Consider the following 18,459-nt stretch of genomic DNA (forward strand, 5'->3'; position numbering starts at 1 on the left):
ATGGTTATGTCACTAGACTCCCACATAGTCTTCAATTGTTCTAGTCCCGGACCTGGTGACTTGCTTTCTCACTTTCCCTTTCTCTTTCTCTCTGGTCAAATTAAAAATAAAAATAATCTAATAATAACAGCAAGTAAAATAAAATAAATAACTCTTTAAAAAAAAAAAATTTTTTTTTCCCCCACAGAAATACTTGGTATTTCATTGGCTATTGATGAAAACAAAAGCATATTTTTCATAAAAATTAATTTTAAAATCCACATGGAGGGCCAGAAAGTTGCATGGTGGTTAAGATACTGGACTCCCATGTGGCCAACTGCAGTTTGAGTCCTGGAACCAGTGGCTTGGAATTCACACTGGGCACATATGTGTGAATATCCAAAATCCTGAGATGAGAATGGAGAAGAGATTGCTGAATATCTATGCCCAGAGGGTGATTTCTCAGTTTCCCTCTCTTTTTCTCTTTTCAGCAAGCACAACCAGCCTATGGCAAAAAACAAAACAAAAAAACCAAAACCAAACCAAAACCAAACCAAAACAAAACCTTAAAAATTATACGCAAAACATTTTTTTTTCAAATAAAAAAATTTTAAATCTGGGACTAGCAGATGGCATAATGGTTATGTCACTGGATTCCCACATAGCCGACCAGGGTTCAAGTCCCGGATCCAGCGACTCAAAACTCACACCAGGCGCACACGTATGCATGCTCAAAATTCAGAGAGGAGAATGGAGAAGGGATTGTGGAGTGCCCATCCCACTGGGGGGTGATTTTTCACTTTCCGTCTCTGTCACTCCAGCAACTACCATGTGCCCTATAGCAAAAAAAAAAAAACACTAAAAAAAAGGGGAAATCTTCATGGACAATTATAAAGCAAAGCACATACATAGAAGAGAGAGAGGAAAAAAAGACAAATTAGAGAATGCTATGCTTAACAATGTTTTAAATTAAGTAATGTAGTTGGTTTTATACCTGTAGATATTCCTGAAACTCTTCTCTCTTTGACTTTAAGAATTCATAATTTTTGGGGCCAATGATCCTCTTGGAAGGAAGCTGGGCATCAGGAAACGTACCTGAAATAAGTACATATTAAAGTGATTATTGGGGCTGGCAGGTGGTGTGGTGGTTAAGGGGGCTGGACTCCCACACGGCCAATCGTGGTTCAATTCTAAGACTTGGTGGCTTGCGTTCTCACTTTCTTGCTTTCTTTCTCTCTCTGGCCAAATAAAAAATAAATAATAAAGTTGAATAAAATGATTCTTTAAACAAATGTTACTATTATATTCTGCTATTATTTTTTAAATCTAATTTAAAATATACTGTAGTAAATCCAGATTCACAGCAATGGCTTGTATAGATAAGACATGATTCTTTAAATAATCCTCACAAAATCAGAGACCTTCAAGCCAGAAATCAGGACCAAAGAACTTGAGTCTACAGATAACAAAAATATCACTCTCTCAACAACCACTCTTCATTGACAAAGATCTTTTAGCTTCTGTACTAGCAAAACAGCTTCAAAAAATGATGTTGAGATTATTTTAAATTGGTGAGATTCTATTATGCAAAATCTTACTAAAGAAAAACCTACTCTCTTATGGGAAAAAAGGAAGTATTTATTTTGTCAATGCTATCTAAGCTTAAAAACAAAATTTTAAAACCTCAGATATGCTTTCTCAGGGCAGACTTTGGAAATTTTAGTCTCAAAAAGACACAAAAATGCTGGGAATCCAACAAACTTTGGTGATCCAAGATTATAACGTATGAAGAGAAATGATCTTCTCTTCATCTTAAATAACAACAGAAAGTTCTCATGACAGGCAAGCAGGTGGCATGGTGGTTAAGGCACTGGACTCCCACAAGCCCAACTGTGGTTCAAGTCCTGTACCCGGTAGCTTGCTTTCTCACTTTTCCTCTGTTTCTGTCTCTTTCTCTCTCTGGTGAGTTCATGTGCCCTGTAGCAAATTAAAAATAATAATGATAAATGAAATTAAATAACTATTCTTTTAAAAAGTTCTCATGGAAATAATAAGGAAAGAATGGCACTGTGCAAGAGTGCAAAAAGAAAAAGAAAAATCTGGCCAGCCCTATAACCTAGTGGTTAAAGAAGACAGATCCCGAATGGCCAGCTACAATTCAAATTCTGGCCCCAGCAGCTTGAAAAACATGCTGGGTGCATGTGAGTGCATGCCCAAAGTCCTAAGAGGATGAAGGAATGAAGAAGGGATTAAGGTATGACTCTTCCCCACTGGAGGGTGCTTTCTTCTCTCTTCCTCTCTCCCCCTGACAAGTACACATGCCCTCTGGCAATTAAACAAAAAGAGAGAAAGAAAATCATGTGAAGACAAGTACAAACTCAAAATCCAGGTAAAAACGATGGAGTGGGTCCGTACAATAATCACTTTATCAAAGGCTTTACTAGTATGGCAAAGTAAAGAAGGGCCCTAGCCTTCTCAATTCAGAACCAATCTGAATTTGAATCAGGGGACACACCACAGAGCTTATCTAAAATAAGGATTCAGAAGTCAAAAACAAAACTCACCAATTTAAGTAGAAAATAGCTGATAATATCTTATAATTATATTCCTATCATAATAAACAAATAGATAAGAGAAAGAGGAAGAACTAAAAGGGAAGAATGCTTTCCGTTTTCAAATGATCTACCCTCAAGGAAACTCAAACCTAAGCTTTGTTTCTACATCTAAATCTAAGAGCTAAATCAGATTGTTGGCTATGATGTACAGCAACATATTCATCAAAGAAGATGGTAGTAAAAGCACAAAGCAACTCTAAAATTACTGGCATAAATTCTCTGCCAAATCAATTTTCTTTCTTAGAGACTTTTTTTTTTTTTGCTACATGGTGTGTGCACTCACCAGAGACAGAGACAGAGAGAAAGCATTCCCCAGGAGGAAGGGCCACATCGCAGTCCCTTCTCCTCCATTCTCCTTTCGGGATTTTGGAAACACATGCACATATGCCTGGCTTGAGTTTTAACCCACCGGGCCCTTTTTCAAAAATAATTATTTAATTTCATTTATCAAGTTTTGAACCATGCTCAACTACGTGAGTGTCCAGCAACGTAACCATTATACCATCCGCTGGTCCCCCAATTTTAAATTTAAAAAAATTTTTGATTTTATGGGACTAGCAGATGGCATAATGGTTATGCCGCTAGACTCCCACATAGTCGTTCTTGGTTCAAGTCCCAGATCCAGCAGCTTAAAATCCATGCTGGGCATGTGTGTAATCGTGCCCAAATCCCAAGAGGAGAAGGGACTGCAGCGTGGCCCTCCCTCTAGGAATGATTTCTCGCTTTCTGTATCTCTGTCTCTCCAGCAAGCAGTGTCCTATAGCAAAAATCTCCAAATTAAAAAAAAAAAATTAAAATTGGACAGAAAAACGTTTTCTAAAATAGAAAGAATAACTATCTTTTAAATTTTAATTTTATCATGCCAGCCAGTGGTGTGGAGGTTAAGGTACCTGGATCCCACATGGCCAAATGCATGGTTCAAGTCCCAGACCCAGTAGCTTGAAAATCATGCCAGACACATGCACAAATGTGTCCAAAATTCAAAGAGGAGAATGGAGAAGAAGGGATTGCAGCGTGGCCATCCCTCCCCTCTCTCTCGGGCGAGCACACATGCCCTGTAGCAAACATATATATATATATATATATATAAATATACATTTTAACTTTATTATAAACATGCACTATAAAAACTTTAAAAATATTATAAAATACATTCCCTATTATCAATAAAAGTATACACAAGAATCCCTGTTAGATTTCTTTGATATGATTACTTAAAATTTAAAGAAAGATCAATCTGGGAACCAGCAAATGGCATAATGGTTATATTGCTGGACCAAAGTTCAAGTCCCCAACCTGGCAGTTTAAAACTCACGATGGGCACATGTGCATGGGAGCCCAAAATCCTGAGAGGAGAATGGAAGAGAAGTGATTGTGGCATGGTCATTCCCCCTGGGGAGTGATTTCTCACTGTCTCTCTGTCTCTGTCTACCCAGCAAGTGCAAGCACCCTATAGCAAAAATCTCTCTTAAAAAAAATAAATAAATCTGGCACAAAAGCTTTCAAAAAGGCTAATACTGAAATTTAATCTTTTATGCAGAAAGAATAACATACCATGAAATTCTGTTAATTTTGATTCAAGCACATAAAACTCAAGGTATCTTCTATAGACAGACCAATGTTCAGGCTCATGCCCAACTGTAAAATGAATGAATGAATGCATAATGAATAACAATTTTATAACCCATTACTAAAAGGATGCAATATGTAAGACATGAAGAATAGAAAGCTAGAAATTACTGTACATTTTTCATTTTTGTTATCACATTATTAACATATGTGATTTCTTATTTTAATTTTAAATTACTTAGAAAAGATTAATAAGTTTCAGCTATTTATGAAGCTATCACTAAAAAGAATACTTTTTCTACAATGGAAACAGAGCTGGTTCTTAAATTATGCAATCATGATTATTTTTAAAACATTTTCAAAGTGATAAAAGTACTTCATAAAAATTTATAATTGATTTTGCATCTCTCAAATATTTACCAAAATGACCTGATCTCATAAAGTACAGAACAATGCTAATGAAATTTTCTGTGATTATGAAAATGTTCTATATACCTGTAGTAATATATAGTAGCTATTAGCCACACACTGCCTTTGAACACTTTAAATGTGGCTAAAGCGACTAAGAAACTGGAATTCTAATGTAATTTAAATGATCACTTATAAATAGTGGCTACAAAACTGGACAACACAAAGTAACAGTATAAGAAAAAGTATCGGAACGACTATTCTAATCCCAGCATATCCCCTATCCCACTTCATTTACTTACCATGTGGCCTTGAACAAAGAGTTTAACCTCACCATACCTTAGTTTGCTTAGATGTAAAAGAATTGTGTCCTATCACATAAAATAATCCACGTAAAGTACTTTTGTACAGTATACTGCACAGAATACCCGAAAGTGTTAACTGCTATTTTTAGCATCTCATGTCATTCTAGCATACAGATTTGAAAATGCAAGGATCATGTCAACCAAAACAACAACCGCCCCCCAAATACATCTTCTACTTTTAAAAAAAGTTTTGCCATAGGACCAGCAGTTAGCGTAACGGCTATGTCGCTGGACTCCCATGTAGTCAACAGTCGAGTCCTGGACCCAGTGGCTTAAACTCATGCTGGGCATATGCGCATGCATGCCCAAGATCCCGAGAGAATGGAAGAGAAGGGACTACAGCGTGGCCATCCCCCCCCCCGGGGGGTGATTTTTCACTTTCTGTCTCTCTGTCTCTCTCTGTCCTTCTGGTAAGCACACATACCCTAAAACAAAAACCTCTCCAAAAAAAAAAGTTTTGCCAGAAGGCATGTGCTTCTTGGCGGGGATGGAAAGAGAAGGAAGGAAAGTGAGGAAGGAATCCCCTTTCCATTTCCCTCTCCTTTTGGGATTTTTTGGGCATACTCGCACATGTGCCTGGTATGTTTTTCAAGCCACTGGGTACAGGACTCAAAGCATGCAGCCAGCCATGTGGAATTCAGCCACTTTAACCACCATGTCACTAGATGGCTCAAAACAACACTTTTATTCAAGAAAAACCAACTTGATACAGTCACAACCTATAAATATGCAAATTCTAATTTTCTTCCTTAATGCTGGACTTAAAAGACACATTATTGGAGGACCAGCAGTTGGTGTAATGACTATGTCACTAGACTCCCATGCAGTCAACTATAGTTCAAGTCCCGGACCCGGTGGCTTAAACTCACTCTGGGCATGTGTATGTGCATACCCAAGATCCCGAGATTCCTACCTGCTCTTCTATCATTTCTTTCAACATCAATACAAAACACAGGAATTCTCTCTTTTTTCTCCTTCCTTTCAGAGGAGGGATCCTCAAAAAAGTCTACATATGGAATGCTAATTTTCCATGCAGCAAGGTTTCGAGGAGTATTAGGTGTGCTCACAGCCTCCACCGGAGAATCATCTTCCATTACAACAATACCTTCTTCAATCTGGAAAAAAATTACCAGATTAGTTTAATATTTCCAGTACCTTCAGAATTATAATAAATTAGTGATAACAAGTAATATGCCCATATCAATTTGATGACTTGTTAGACTTTGGGAACAAGGTAATATTGAATTTTCTACTAAAAAAGTAAAGACAAAAAGTTAAAAATAGGGCCAGCAGGTGATGTGGAGGTTAAGGCACTGGATCCCACATGGCTGACTATTCAATTCAAGTCTGAGACCCAGTGGCTTATAAATCACACCAGGCACGTGCACGAGTGCACACATGCTCAAGGTCATAAGAAAAGAATGGAGGAGAAGGGACTGTGGCACAGCCATCCCCCTGGGGTGTGATTTCTCACTTTCATTCTCTCTATCTCTCTCTGGTGAGAGCATACTGCCTTTAGAAAAGAAAAATTTAAAATAGCAAGCTACTAAAATCAATTCTATGTTTCATTACATCAACTTATGAAAATAGGGAATGAATATTTCAAAGATTAGGGAAAAATATTAAAAATACCCAATATAAGAAGAATGTCAACCTTGGTAATATAAATATTACTATACTAGTGGGGCCAGCAGGTTGTGTGGTGGTCAAGATGCTGGATCCCACATGGCCAACTCCTGGTTTGAGTACTGGACCTGGTCGCTTGATAAATAAGCTGGGCACCTATGTGTTCATGCACAAAATCCCAAGGGAAGAATGGATTGCAGTGTGGTCAGCCCCCCTGGGAGGTGATTTCTTACTTTCCCTCTCTGTCTCTCTTTGACAAGCACATACATGCTATAGAAAAACTAAAAGAAAAAAAAAAAGTCAAAATACTGCCATACTGCCTGGTGGCAGTTGGTAGCAAACAGAATTGCAGTGCTGGAAGCCACATATCAACTTCAGGTTTGAATCCCCAAGTCATCCTGAAAATACATCAAAAATATACATGATCTTGCCCAAGATCTTTTTTTTTTTGGAGAGGTTTTTGCTACTAGGGCGCATGCGCTTGCCAGAAAGACAGAGAGACAGAAGTGAGGACTCACCCCTCAGGGTGGATGGCCACACTGCAATCCCTTCTCCTCCATTCTCCTCTCGAGATCTTAGGCACGCAAGCACGCACACACACACGCCCAGTGTCAGTTTAAGACACCAGGTCCGGGACTCAAACCGCGATCGACTACATGGGAGTCCAGTGATGTAGTCGTTTCACTAACTGCTGGTCCCACCTTGCCCAAGATCTTGATGAGCTGGAGGACTGGGGAAATGAGATCATAGTATAACAAAACCCTATCAAGATGCTTTTCTCTCCCTTACTCTTTCTTATGCACATGCTATCATAAATAAAACCTTAAAACTTAAAATAGATTTTAATATCTAAAAATATTGTAATTTTTTTTCTTAACTTTTAATGAGAGAGAAACAAGAGAGATGGGGGAGACAGAGAGAGAGGTATTTTTGACAGGGTCTTGTCATAGCACAATTCCCCTGCCTCTCTGTTAGCTAAGATTCCAGACACACATCCCTGCACCCAGTCTGTTTTAGATGTCTAGAAAACAAACCCACGTCTCCTATGGAACCCCAGCCTCACAGAGAAGTGTCCTACTGCCTGTACCACCTGGTTGGGCCATAAATAACAATTATTTCTTTTTTTTTAAAGTATTTATTTATTTATTTATTTTACATTCATTTACTTTACATCACAGCATACAAAAAGAGATTTCCCATCCAGAATACACTGTATACTGGCTTAATAAAGGATATCACCAAAAAATATGGAACGCTCACGAATTTGCGTGTCATCCTTGCGCAGGGGCCATGCTAATCTTCTCTGTATCATTCCAATTTTAGTATATGTGCTGCCAAAGCGAGCACAGTAACAATTATTTCTTAAAAGAAAACCACATTCTCCACACACATGCACATAAGACAGGAGGAACAAGCTGTCCTGTCTCTAAATTGGAAGATATTCTTTGATTTTGGCATATTATAAACATGTAATCACCTAGACATCCCTTATACATGTTAAAAATGGCAAAATATTATAGATAAAATGCATTCATGGCCCAGATGTGGTAGCACAAGAGTAGCACAACATTCTGTAATGCTGGAAGCCTTACACAAGACTGGGGTTTGGTTCTCACGTTGACCTGGGAACAGTGGGCACATCCATGTATGTCTATGATCCTGGTTGGATTGAAAGGCTGGGGTCAGGGAGACTGCAGAATAAGACCATGCTTAGCGGATCAGAAGATGGCGTAAAGGTTATGTTGTTGGATTCCCATGTAATCGACCGTAGTTCAAGCCCTGGACCCGGCAGCTTAAAACTCACATTGGCCACATGTGCGTGCATGCCCAAAATCCTGAGAGGAGAATGGAAAAGAAGGGATTGCGGTGTGGCCATCCCCACTGGGGTGGTGATTTCTCACTTTGTCTCTCTTCTCTCTCTGTGTCAAAACAAAACAAAAGCACGTTGTTAAGATGCTTGTCTCTCTCTCTCCCCAATGAAATAAACAAACAAAGGCTGCAGTACTTAAAAGAACTCTGAATAGCCTAATCAGAACATACCAGTAGTAGAGAGGAATTTTATTACCAGAATTCTAGTACACTACTTTCACTCTAGGCTTTTTTTTGTTCTTGCCCTAATCTGGCTTTCTATAATCTTTAGTGAGAAAATTATTCTCTAATGAGGACTTAATGCTCTACTGAAACCAAATTCAAAGCCTAAAAAATAAAACTATAAAACAGGTGACAGGTGGTAGATTCTGTTCTTTTATAGGGCAACATTAACTTTTTATACATTTACAAGAAAAACAGAAAAAAGTATATGCGAGCAAAATGCCCACTTCATTTTCAAGGAAGCATTTTCGATGGCTATTTCAACTGTGTTTTGTTAATGGATCTGGTTTCTGGGGAAAGAGGGTAAAATGAATCTTAAAACTAGAGAATTTTTTTAATAAAAACTGACTAAAAGCCAAAGAACAAAACTGTTCTTTTTTCTAAGAGATTTTTGCCTTAGGGAGAGAGACAGAGAGAGAAGAGGGAAAATGAGAAATCACCTCCTGGGGAGGTATAGCCATGCCACAATCCCTTCTCCTCCATTCTCCTCCTAGGATCTTGGGAACACAAACACACACACCTGGCATGATTTTCAAGCCACTGGATCTGAGACTCATACAGCAGTCGGCCACGTGGGAGTCTAGCAATGTAATCACTACACCATCTGTTGGCCTTGACATTCTCTCTTTTTTTTTTTAATTTGCCAGAGGGCACGTGCACTCACCAGAGATAGAGGGAGGGAAAAGGATATAGCACCCCCCCAATGGGGTGGGTGTGGTCATACCACAATCCCTTCTCTACCATTTCCTCCACCCTTCCAGGATTTAGGCATGCATGCATACGTGCCAGCATGTTTTTTAAGTTGCTAGGGCTGGAATTCAAACCTTGTAGTCAGCCATGTGGGACTCAACTTCTTTAACCTCCAAACCACATGACTAGCCTCAGAACATTCTTAAATAAAAAGAAGTGTCACAAAAATCAATAAAAAAAAAAAAAAAACAACGAAAGAAATAAAATGGAGGGGATTAGCAGATAGCGTGGTAGTGAAGGCACTGGACACTCTCACATGGCCAACCATGATTTAAGTCCTTGACCTAATGGCTTTCTTTCTCATTTTCCTTCTCTCCATGTCTCTCTCTGGTCAAATGAAAATAAATGAATGAACAAATAAAATTAAATTAAATAATTCTTCCCCAAAAAAGGCAAAAAAAGGAGAACAAAATTGTTAGCAACATAAACATATCAATGAATGACATAATCAGCAGTTGGCATAATGTCTGTCGCTGGACTCCCATGCCGTCAATCGTGGTTGAGTCCCGGACCTAGCAGCTTAAACTCACACCAGGTGCATGTGCATGCTCGCCCAAGACCCCAAGAGGAGAATGGAGGAGAAGGGATTGCGGTGTGGCTATCCCCCTGGGGGATAATTTCTCGCTTTCTATCTCTCTGTCTTTGTCTTTCTGGTGGGCCCACGCACCCTATAGCAAACCCCCCCCCCCAAAAAAAAACCAGAATGAATGGGGCCAGTGGGTGGTGTGGTACTTAAGGTGCTGGACTCCCATATGGCTGATTACGGTTTAAGTTCCAGACCTAGCAGCTTGCTTTTTCCCTTTTCCTCTCTCTGACTCTCCCTGATCAAATTAAAAATAATAGTAAATAAAATTAAATTAATAATTCTTTTAAAAAAATCAACGAATAGCAAATTTTGCAATTTATTATTGTTGCCATATAAATAATGTTTATATCAGGAAAATCTAATGAAAAATCTCTAGAGCAATATATCTCTTTCTTTTTCACTGTTTTGTTTTTATTGAGAGAGGGGACACGTCCTCACCAGAGAGAGGATGAGAAAAAGTACCCCTCTAGGGGACAAGGTCATGCCACAATCCTTTCTCCATTACTCCCTCCCTTTGGGATTTTGAGCACACACACCTACACGCCTGGTGTGTTTTTCAAGCTGCCTGATGTTAAACTCAAACCACACAGTCAACCATGTAGGATCCAGTTCACTTAGCATGTGAGCACTGGCTGGCCCTTTAGGGCAGTGTATTGCTAAGAATTTTCAGGGCTTTCTTCAATGTTATTTGAAAATAAGTTAAGTACTGTAATTAAAATATTAATAAAAGAAAGCAAAGTACATTATTATTTTCAAATAGATGCTTTCTTTACCAAGAAGACGGAGTAGTGCCACCAGGTGGCACTGAGGTTAAGGCACTGGATTCCACAAGGTCCAATGCACAGTTCTAGTACTAGACCCAGCAGCTTGGAAATCATATAGGGTATGTGTGCATGTATGCTCAAGATCCCAAAAGGAGAATGGAAGAGAAGGGACTACAGTGTGGCCATTCCTTTGCAGGGTGATTTCTCACTTTCTCTCTGGCAAGTGCACATGCCCTATAACCAAAAATTAAAAAAATAAATAAAATAAAATAAAATAAAATAGAAAAAGGAGTAAAGGAGTCAGCAGAAAAAAAGCTAGGCAATATCTCCATGTTTCCTTAAAAAAAAAAATCCTAATGTTTCTGTTATTATCTTTTCCTATAGGGAGACAACTATTAATTAACCAACAGACATATTATGTACCAGAAGTTTACCTGTGAATCAGTTTTGAACTTGGACAGAAAGCATTTTCAGATAGACCTAATATTACATAATAGACTTTGGTTCCAAGTACAGCATACATATGCCATTGTAATCAGTAACTTAAATTATGAGAATTTATATTATGATACCATATAGTTCTTTTTTAAAAAGAATTATTTTATTTAACTTTATTATTATTATCATTATTATTTGCCAGTTTGATCAGAGAGAGACAGAGAGAGAGAGGAAGTGAGAAAGCAAGCCACCAGGTCCGAGACTTGAACCGTGGTTGGCCATGTGGGAGTCCAGTGCCCCTATCCACCACTCCACCTGCCGGCCCCCCCGTATAGTTCTTATTATGTTCAAGGCACTGTTCTCAGTGCTTCATATATATTACTTATCTAATCCTCTTCACAACATGCCTATATAAGATGGACACTATTATCCCTATTTCACAGGTGAAGAAACAAAATCACAATAAAATCAAGCAACTTGCCCAAGATCACACAGCAAGTAGATACTACTACCAAATGATCACAGTGAGGTTTCTAAAAGATAATTATATCTCAGATCCCAATTCTGGATCACAAACCACTTTATCCCCAGCACTGAGACTGGCAACTTCCTTTTCCCCTCAACTACCTATACTAGACAAAGAGATTCCCTAAGGTCCCATAGCTTAGAGCTAGCATAGTGCCTTCAAAATCCTAAATGGCACTCTTTAAGTCTGGGCCAGCATTCTAGCAACCTACCTTTCCTTTTCAGAATATTAAAGATTAGTTTACCTTCTTCTCCTACTTTCTATTACTATCTTACTCCCAAATTAGAATTCCCTTCCTCCTTGGGTCACAAAAACAGAACTAAGTTTTTGAAAGATATTCTTCTATTCCTGAAGCAAAAGTACACCTTGTATTTTAAGTAATTAGGAAAACAAAGAATAAAATGCACATCAACCCCACAAAGAAATGTCTTGAAAGCTCCCAAGAATATGGGTAAACACTTCTGTCATGAAATTAAGTGGGGAGATGGGACCACGGTTGGCATAATGGCTGTGTCACTGGACTCCCATGTAGTCAATCGCGGTTCAAGTCCTGGACCTGGTGACTTAAACTCACACTAGGCGTGTGTGTGTGAGTGCCCAAGATTCCAAGAGGAGCATTGAGAAGGGATTGTGGAATGGCCATCACCCCAGGGGGTGATTTCTCGCTTTCTGTCTCTTTGTCTCTGTCTTTCTGGTGAGCACATGTGTCCTATGGCAAAAACCTCTCCAAAAAAAAAAAGAAAAAGAAAAAGAAATTAAGTGAGGAGAAAGCAGGAGAGCAAACTGTATACATAATATAGTCCAGTCTAAACTGATGAAAAGAGAAAGGCATTTAAAAAAAAAAAAAATCACCGGGAACCAGCAGTTAGCGTAATGGCTATGTCGCTGGATTCCCACGTAGTCGACCGTGGTTTGTGTCCCGGAACCGGTGGCTTAAAACTCACGCCGGGCGTGTGTGCGTGCGTGCGCAAGATCCCGAGAGGAGAATGGAGGAGAAGGGATTGCGGCGTGACCATCCCCCCTGGGGGGTGATTTCTCGCTTTCTGTCTCTATGTCTCTCTCTGTCTGTCTGGCAAGCGCACGCGCCCTACAGTGAAAATCTCTCAAAAAAAAAAAAAAATCACCAAGCTATTAATAAAAAGTGGTTACTGACTAGTAAGATTTTGAGTGGTATTTAAAATTTTTCTTGCCTTTTTATAGTATTAAAAAATTTAAACTATAATGTTTAAAATTGGAAAATATAGCTTTTTTTCAAGGTTTTTGCAATAGGGCTCATGTACTCACTGGAGAGAAACAGGGGAAGTGAGAAATCATGCCCTGGGTGGGATGGCCATGCCACAATCCCTTCTCCTCCGTTCTCTTTCTGGGATTTTGGGCACACATACACACACACACACACGTGCCCTACATGACTTTCAAGCTGCCAGGTTCATGACTCAAACCGTAGTTGGCCATGTTGGAACCTAGTACCTTAACCACCATACCACCTGCTGACCCCATATACATTATTTGTTTAAAAAAATTCTTTCTCTTAGTCTAATGTGTTTCTTCTACCCATACTTTTAAAGAAAAAAATGCTGTATTTGAATTATCTCAAAAGCAAAAAGAGGGTTTAAATAAGAATTTCTTCCATTCAAATTACTGAAGGCTCACTGAACCTTAACATTTCATCAGTACAGTGTAACAGAAGTCAAAAGGGTGGGATAAATGAGGACAAAGGACTGTCCACTCTTTTCTCCTCCTATGTGTTTTCTTAGTCATTGTCAATCTAATCAGTACTGATTCATACCTTTTATACCCAGGTTAATGAATTTCTTAAGGGAAAGGCCTAGGTATCAATCATCATCTTAACCCCAGTACTCAGGGTCATTACATTAAAAAGCAAAAAATGGGGATAAATATGTTATAATCAAATGAAAAGTACAAACGAGATAATACCTGCCTATATAGGACTTATTATTTGGTCGTTGAGGCAATCATAAATATGTTACATATATCATATCTGAAGTATGAGGGGGCACATAATAGGGGCACAAATGAAGGAAATGTTTACGTCTACCTGGGGACTCAGATCTTGGTTTATGAGGAGTTTGGTTTCAAAGATAAATAGTTATGTGCCACTAAATGACAGGGATATGTTCAGAGAAATGGGCTGTCAAGCTTCTTCGCTGTGCAGACATCATAGAGCATACTTACACAAACTGAGATGATACAGCCCACTCCACACCTTAAATATATCATATAGCACGTTACAATCTTACAGGACCATCATTGTATATGTTGTTTGTCGTTGACCAAAACATCATTATGTAGTACATAAATGTACAAATTTTCTAGGTATAAATAAAGGAAAGAAGGATTTCAAGCATGATAGCATATATAAGGGTACAATAAATAAAAGAGCATGGTAGGAGAAATGTGCATATAAATCAACTGGAGATCTTATCAAAATGAAAATTGGGCGCTGGCCCTATAATGCAGCATTTAAGTGCTCTACATGGGATACCAATTCTACATGGACAACTATGGTTCAATTCCAGGCCCAAAGGCTTGAAAATCACTGTACTGCCTGGGCCAACAAGCTCAGAATCCTAGGGGAAAGAGGAATGAAGGAAATGGGACTGTGCTATAACCAGGCCCCATGGTGGGGTATTTTCTCTCTCTCCCTCTCTGGCACTTGCACATACCCTCAATCTGGCATTAAAAAAATATTACAGATTGATTCAGTAGGTTTAAAATGAGGCCTGAGGGGCCAGTCCCATGGCCTAGTGGCTAAAAGAGCCAGGTCCCACGTGGCCAACCATGATTCAAATCTAGGCCCTAACAGTTTGAGAAACTCAACAGGCACATCTGTACACGCGCACATGTGCCCCAAATCATGACAGAATGGAGAAATGGAGAAAGGTAATGTGGCATGACCATACCCCACTGGGCGGAGGTGCTTTCCTTCTCTCTGTCTCTGTCAACTATGTATGGTTGCTAGAAACAAAAAATAACAACAAAATAATCAAATGGAGCTTGAGAGTCTGTTTTGAGTATTTGTTTTCATTTTCTTTTAAATTTCTTATAGGGTGTGTGTGCTCACCATAGAGAGAGTAAGGAAAAGTGAGACAGCATCCTCCCCCTCATCCCCTGGAAAATGGCCATGCTGCAATCCTTTCTCCTCCATTCCTCTCATGGGATTCTAGGTGTGTGTGCATGTACACACACACACACACGCACACACGCACACGCACACTAATAGGTCTAGTGGGATTTTCAAGCCGCCAGGTCCAGGACAATCAGTCATTTGGGATCCAGCTGCCTTAACCACTGTACTACCAGCTAGCCCAAGATTCTGTATTTCTAACAAGCTTTCATATTATGCTGATGATGCCAGTCTATAAACACTACAGTTTAAGCAGCAAGAGACAGGGTGCAGATAGCATAGTAGTTACATCACTACACTCCCACATGGCTGACTATGGTTCAAGTCCTGGGTCCGGTGGCTTGAAATTCACCCTAGGCACATGTGTACCCAAGATCCCAGGAGGAGAATGAAGGAGAAGGGATTAGGGATTGCAGCATGGCCATCTCTTGGGGGCGGGGGGAAGAGGGGGCAAGGGGGAGGAAGAGGGGGCAAGAGGGGAAAAGAGAGGGGGGATTTCTGGGGTGTGATTTTTCACTTTCCTTTTACTGTCTGTCTCTCTCTCCTCATCCCTGGTGCTCACATGCTCCCTAAGAGAATTTAAAAAAAGAAAAAAACTCTTGAACAAAAAAAGAAAAAAAAAAAAAAAAAAGCAAGGTGTAAGGGCAACTATTAACAACTCTGTAAACCTACACATATGGCTAGAAAGAGCTAACATATTGACTTAAATAAAAGCCTAACCTAAAGATGGTAAATTGTTTGACTACCAAAAGTAGTTTGGCTTAATAGAAATTATTCTGCCATAATAAGCAATAACTTAGTACTCATGAATTTTAAAAATTAGACTAGGATCATGAAACTGTAACAACTAATGACGAGCCAGAAGATGGCGTAGCTGTTACATCACTGGACTCTCACATAGCCAGCCACGATTCAAGTCCCGGAGCCCGTGGCTTGAAAAATCATGCCAGATGCGTATATGTGCATGCCCAAGATCCCGGGAAGAGAATGGAGGAGAAGGGATTGCAGCATGGCCATTCCCCCTGGAGACTGATTTCTCACTTTTCTACTGTCTCTGTCTCTCTCTTTCTCCAGCAAATGCACATGTCCTAAGGCAAAAACCCCTAAAACAAACCCAAAACACACACAAAAAACTAATGAAAAAATGGGGAATATAAAGGAAATATAAAGAAGATTTTAAAAAGAGGGAAAATAACAAGTGTGCAATATTCACTTTTTTATGCTATAGTAAGTCTGAAGTTAAACATCCATCAAATCAGAAAATTTTTACTTACAAAGTCATCTTCACCTTCAGTTAAACCATAATTAGGCAACATAGCTCCCTCCATTGTGGTACTCTTGAATACTCCTTTAATTTTGCTACCTATTCTGCTGATGCCAAATGATTCTCCTCTTTTCTGTGTGCTTCTAAATATTAAACAAAAATGTATCAAGTACATAGCAAAATTATTAGAACAGTCTAATTTACTATAAACAATAACAAAGAAAATGAAAAATAGATTTGAAAACAGTACATTGAAGGTATAGTTCACACAATTTTTAGAGTTCTTAGTCATAGACTGTCTCAACTTTTCAGAAGCCAAAATTGACAAAACATTTATAACTTTTAGGAATGAATAAATGAGACAATATTTATTAATAAACATTTGAAGTTTACCTATTATTGACTTCAAAACACGAACTGAACTAAAAATTTTTAAAGATGAGAGCCTCCTAGTGGTATATAGTTCTTACTGCCACATACATTTTGAAATAGCAGATAAATGAATGTGTTAAGACTTAAGTTCAGAACAGGACACCCATATCATAAAAAATATAAGCTCATGACCTAATTAATACTTCACTTTCAGATGGAACTTAAAAAGAAAACTGTCCTCTTAAGACTGACTGACAAGTGTCTAAGTAAAGTTCAATTCTACTACCATGCAAGTATTTAAAAGAGGAATGAAGTATAAATACATCTTATTTAACTTCAAAGAATAAAAAGAAAAGATAAATGCCAAAGAGAACATAAGGATAAAAGCAAATGCAGCCCAAGGAAACAGCCTGCTTTGTCATAAATATTAAATTTTGGTTTTGCAATTTTTTTCAGCAGTTAATTCTAAAAGCTGAAGAGTAACAACAAAATGCTAAAAGCAGCAAAGTTTACTCCCAGAGAACCTAGTACCTCACATTTCAGCAAATAAAGCTAAATTTATAAAATTTAAACTCTCATGCACATTATGTTACTGCCTTTATAATAGCCAAATAAAAATGAGATTTTAAAATCTGAGAAAGTTTGTTTTGAAAGCTTAACTTGGGACCAGCAGTTGGCATAATGGCTATGTCAGCGAGCTCCCATGTAGTCAACTGCGGTTCAAGTCCCAGACCCAGTGGCTTAAACTCATGCTGGGCACGTGTGCATGTATGTCCAAGATCCCAAGAGGAGAATGGAGGAGAAGGAATTGCGGTGTGCCCAGCGCCCCCGGGGGGTGGGGTGGGGAGGTATTTCTCACTTTCGGATAGCTTTTATAATCCTGTAAGCAAAATTGAAGTCATCTACTGAATCAATGCAATAATTACAGAAATAAAAGTAAACTGTTCAATTTTCAAATATACCAGGAATATAATGACATGTATAATTTATAGGTCTGAGGAGAAAATCTAATTTTAAAACTGGAAAAACACTAATAATAAATAGTAAGTAGTAAAAAGGGTACTTAAGCCAGATTTTATCTAAACAAGTATGCAATTTCTAAAAAAAAATCCAAAATTGTAGGGGGCGGCTAGCAGGTGACACTGTGATTAAGACACTGGACTCCCATATGGCTGACAATGGTGATGGTTCGAGTCCTGTACTCGGGGTGATTTCTCGCTTTCCCTCTCATTGTCTCCGGCAAGTGCAAGTGCCCTATGGCAAAAATCGAAAAATAAATAAATAAAAACTCCAAAAGACAAACAAAAAATCCCATAAGCTCCTTAAACACAAATAATTCCAAAATAATTTAGCAAAATTAACAATTAAAATAAAATTCAACAGCTTTGAAAAAGCAAGATACTGGTAAAATAAATAATGAAAATATCTTAAAAGTATCAAGATATTTTTATTCTACAATGACATATATCATGTTATTTAAAAAGAAGATAACTAGCCCCAGTCACGTAGCTCACACTGGTAGACAATAATACTCGGCAAATTGAAAACCACCTAGGAGGCGTGGGTTCGATTCTTAGCCCACCCTAAAAGGGCTCTATGGCATGTTTCTGTAGTCCCAGCTATGAGAAACTGAGTCAGGAGGAGAATCACAACATTGTCTTTAAAAAAAAAAAGAGAGAGAGAAAAAGAGTTAATTTCTAAAATCAAATTAGAAATTAACTGACTGACTGATATAAAGGCAGGAACAGCACACTGTAGACATAAAACATGTCTACACAAATGTAGACATAAAACATATTTATTTTTTTCTTTTTAATTGTACTTCAGTTGTACAGAATGTACTTTCTAGATTTAAAAAAGGTTATTTACACTGAAAAGAATTACATGCTCAAGACTTACCGAAAATCATCCAAACTTAGGCTACCTCTGTAATAACAGATTTGTGAAATTATGTAGGG

At 38.4% G+C, this 18,459-nt stretch overlaps 1 protein-coding gene and 1 non-coding gene across 9 annotated transcripts in view; both read right to left on the bottom strand.

Moving 5' to 3' along the window:
* Positions 1–18,459, bottom strand: part of SNX14 (sorting nexin 14) — a 111,064-nt gene that overhangs the window by 39,954 nt on the left and 52,651 nt on the right. For 5 of the 8 annotated variants that reach the window (XM_014585880.2, XM_006143378.3, XM_006143375.3 and 2 more), the window contains exons 16-20: positions 18,401–18,427; positions 16,140–16,272; positions 5,850–6,051; positions 4,149–4,232; positions 974–1,074 (exon numbers count right to left, since the gene is read on the bottom strand). In XM_014585880.2, coding sequence (XP_014441366.1) covers positions 974–1,074; positions 4,149–4,232; positions 5,850–6,051; positions 16,140–16,272; positions 18,401–18,427 — 547 coding nt within the window. The remainder of the gene's footprint in view (positions 1–973; positions 1,075–4,148; positions 4,233–5,849; positions 6,052–16,139; positions 16,273–18,400; positions 18,428–18,459) is intronic. The other 3 variants (XM_027769908.1, XM_027769907.1, XM_006143376.3) reach the window with 1 other exon arrangement.
* Positions 7,803–7,909, bottom strand: LOC114006898 (U6 spliceosomal RNA). The gene has a single exon (XR_003548558.1). It is a non-coding gene; the product is annotated as a U6 spliceosomal RNA (small nuclear RNA).

This window comes from Tupaia chinensis, unplaced genomic scaffold, assembly GCF_000334495.1.
Source record: "Tupaia chinensis unplaced genomic scaffold, TupChi_1.0 Scaffold000097_1, whole genome shotgun sequence".
In the NCBI taxonomy this organism is placed as follows: Eukaryota; Metazoa; Chordata; class Mammalia; order Scandentia; family Tupaiidae; genus Tupaia; species Tupaia belangeri.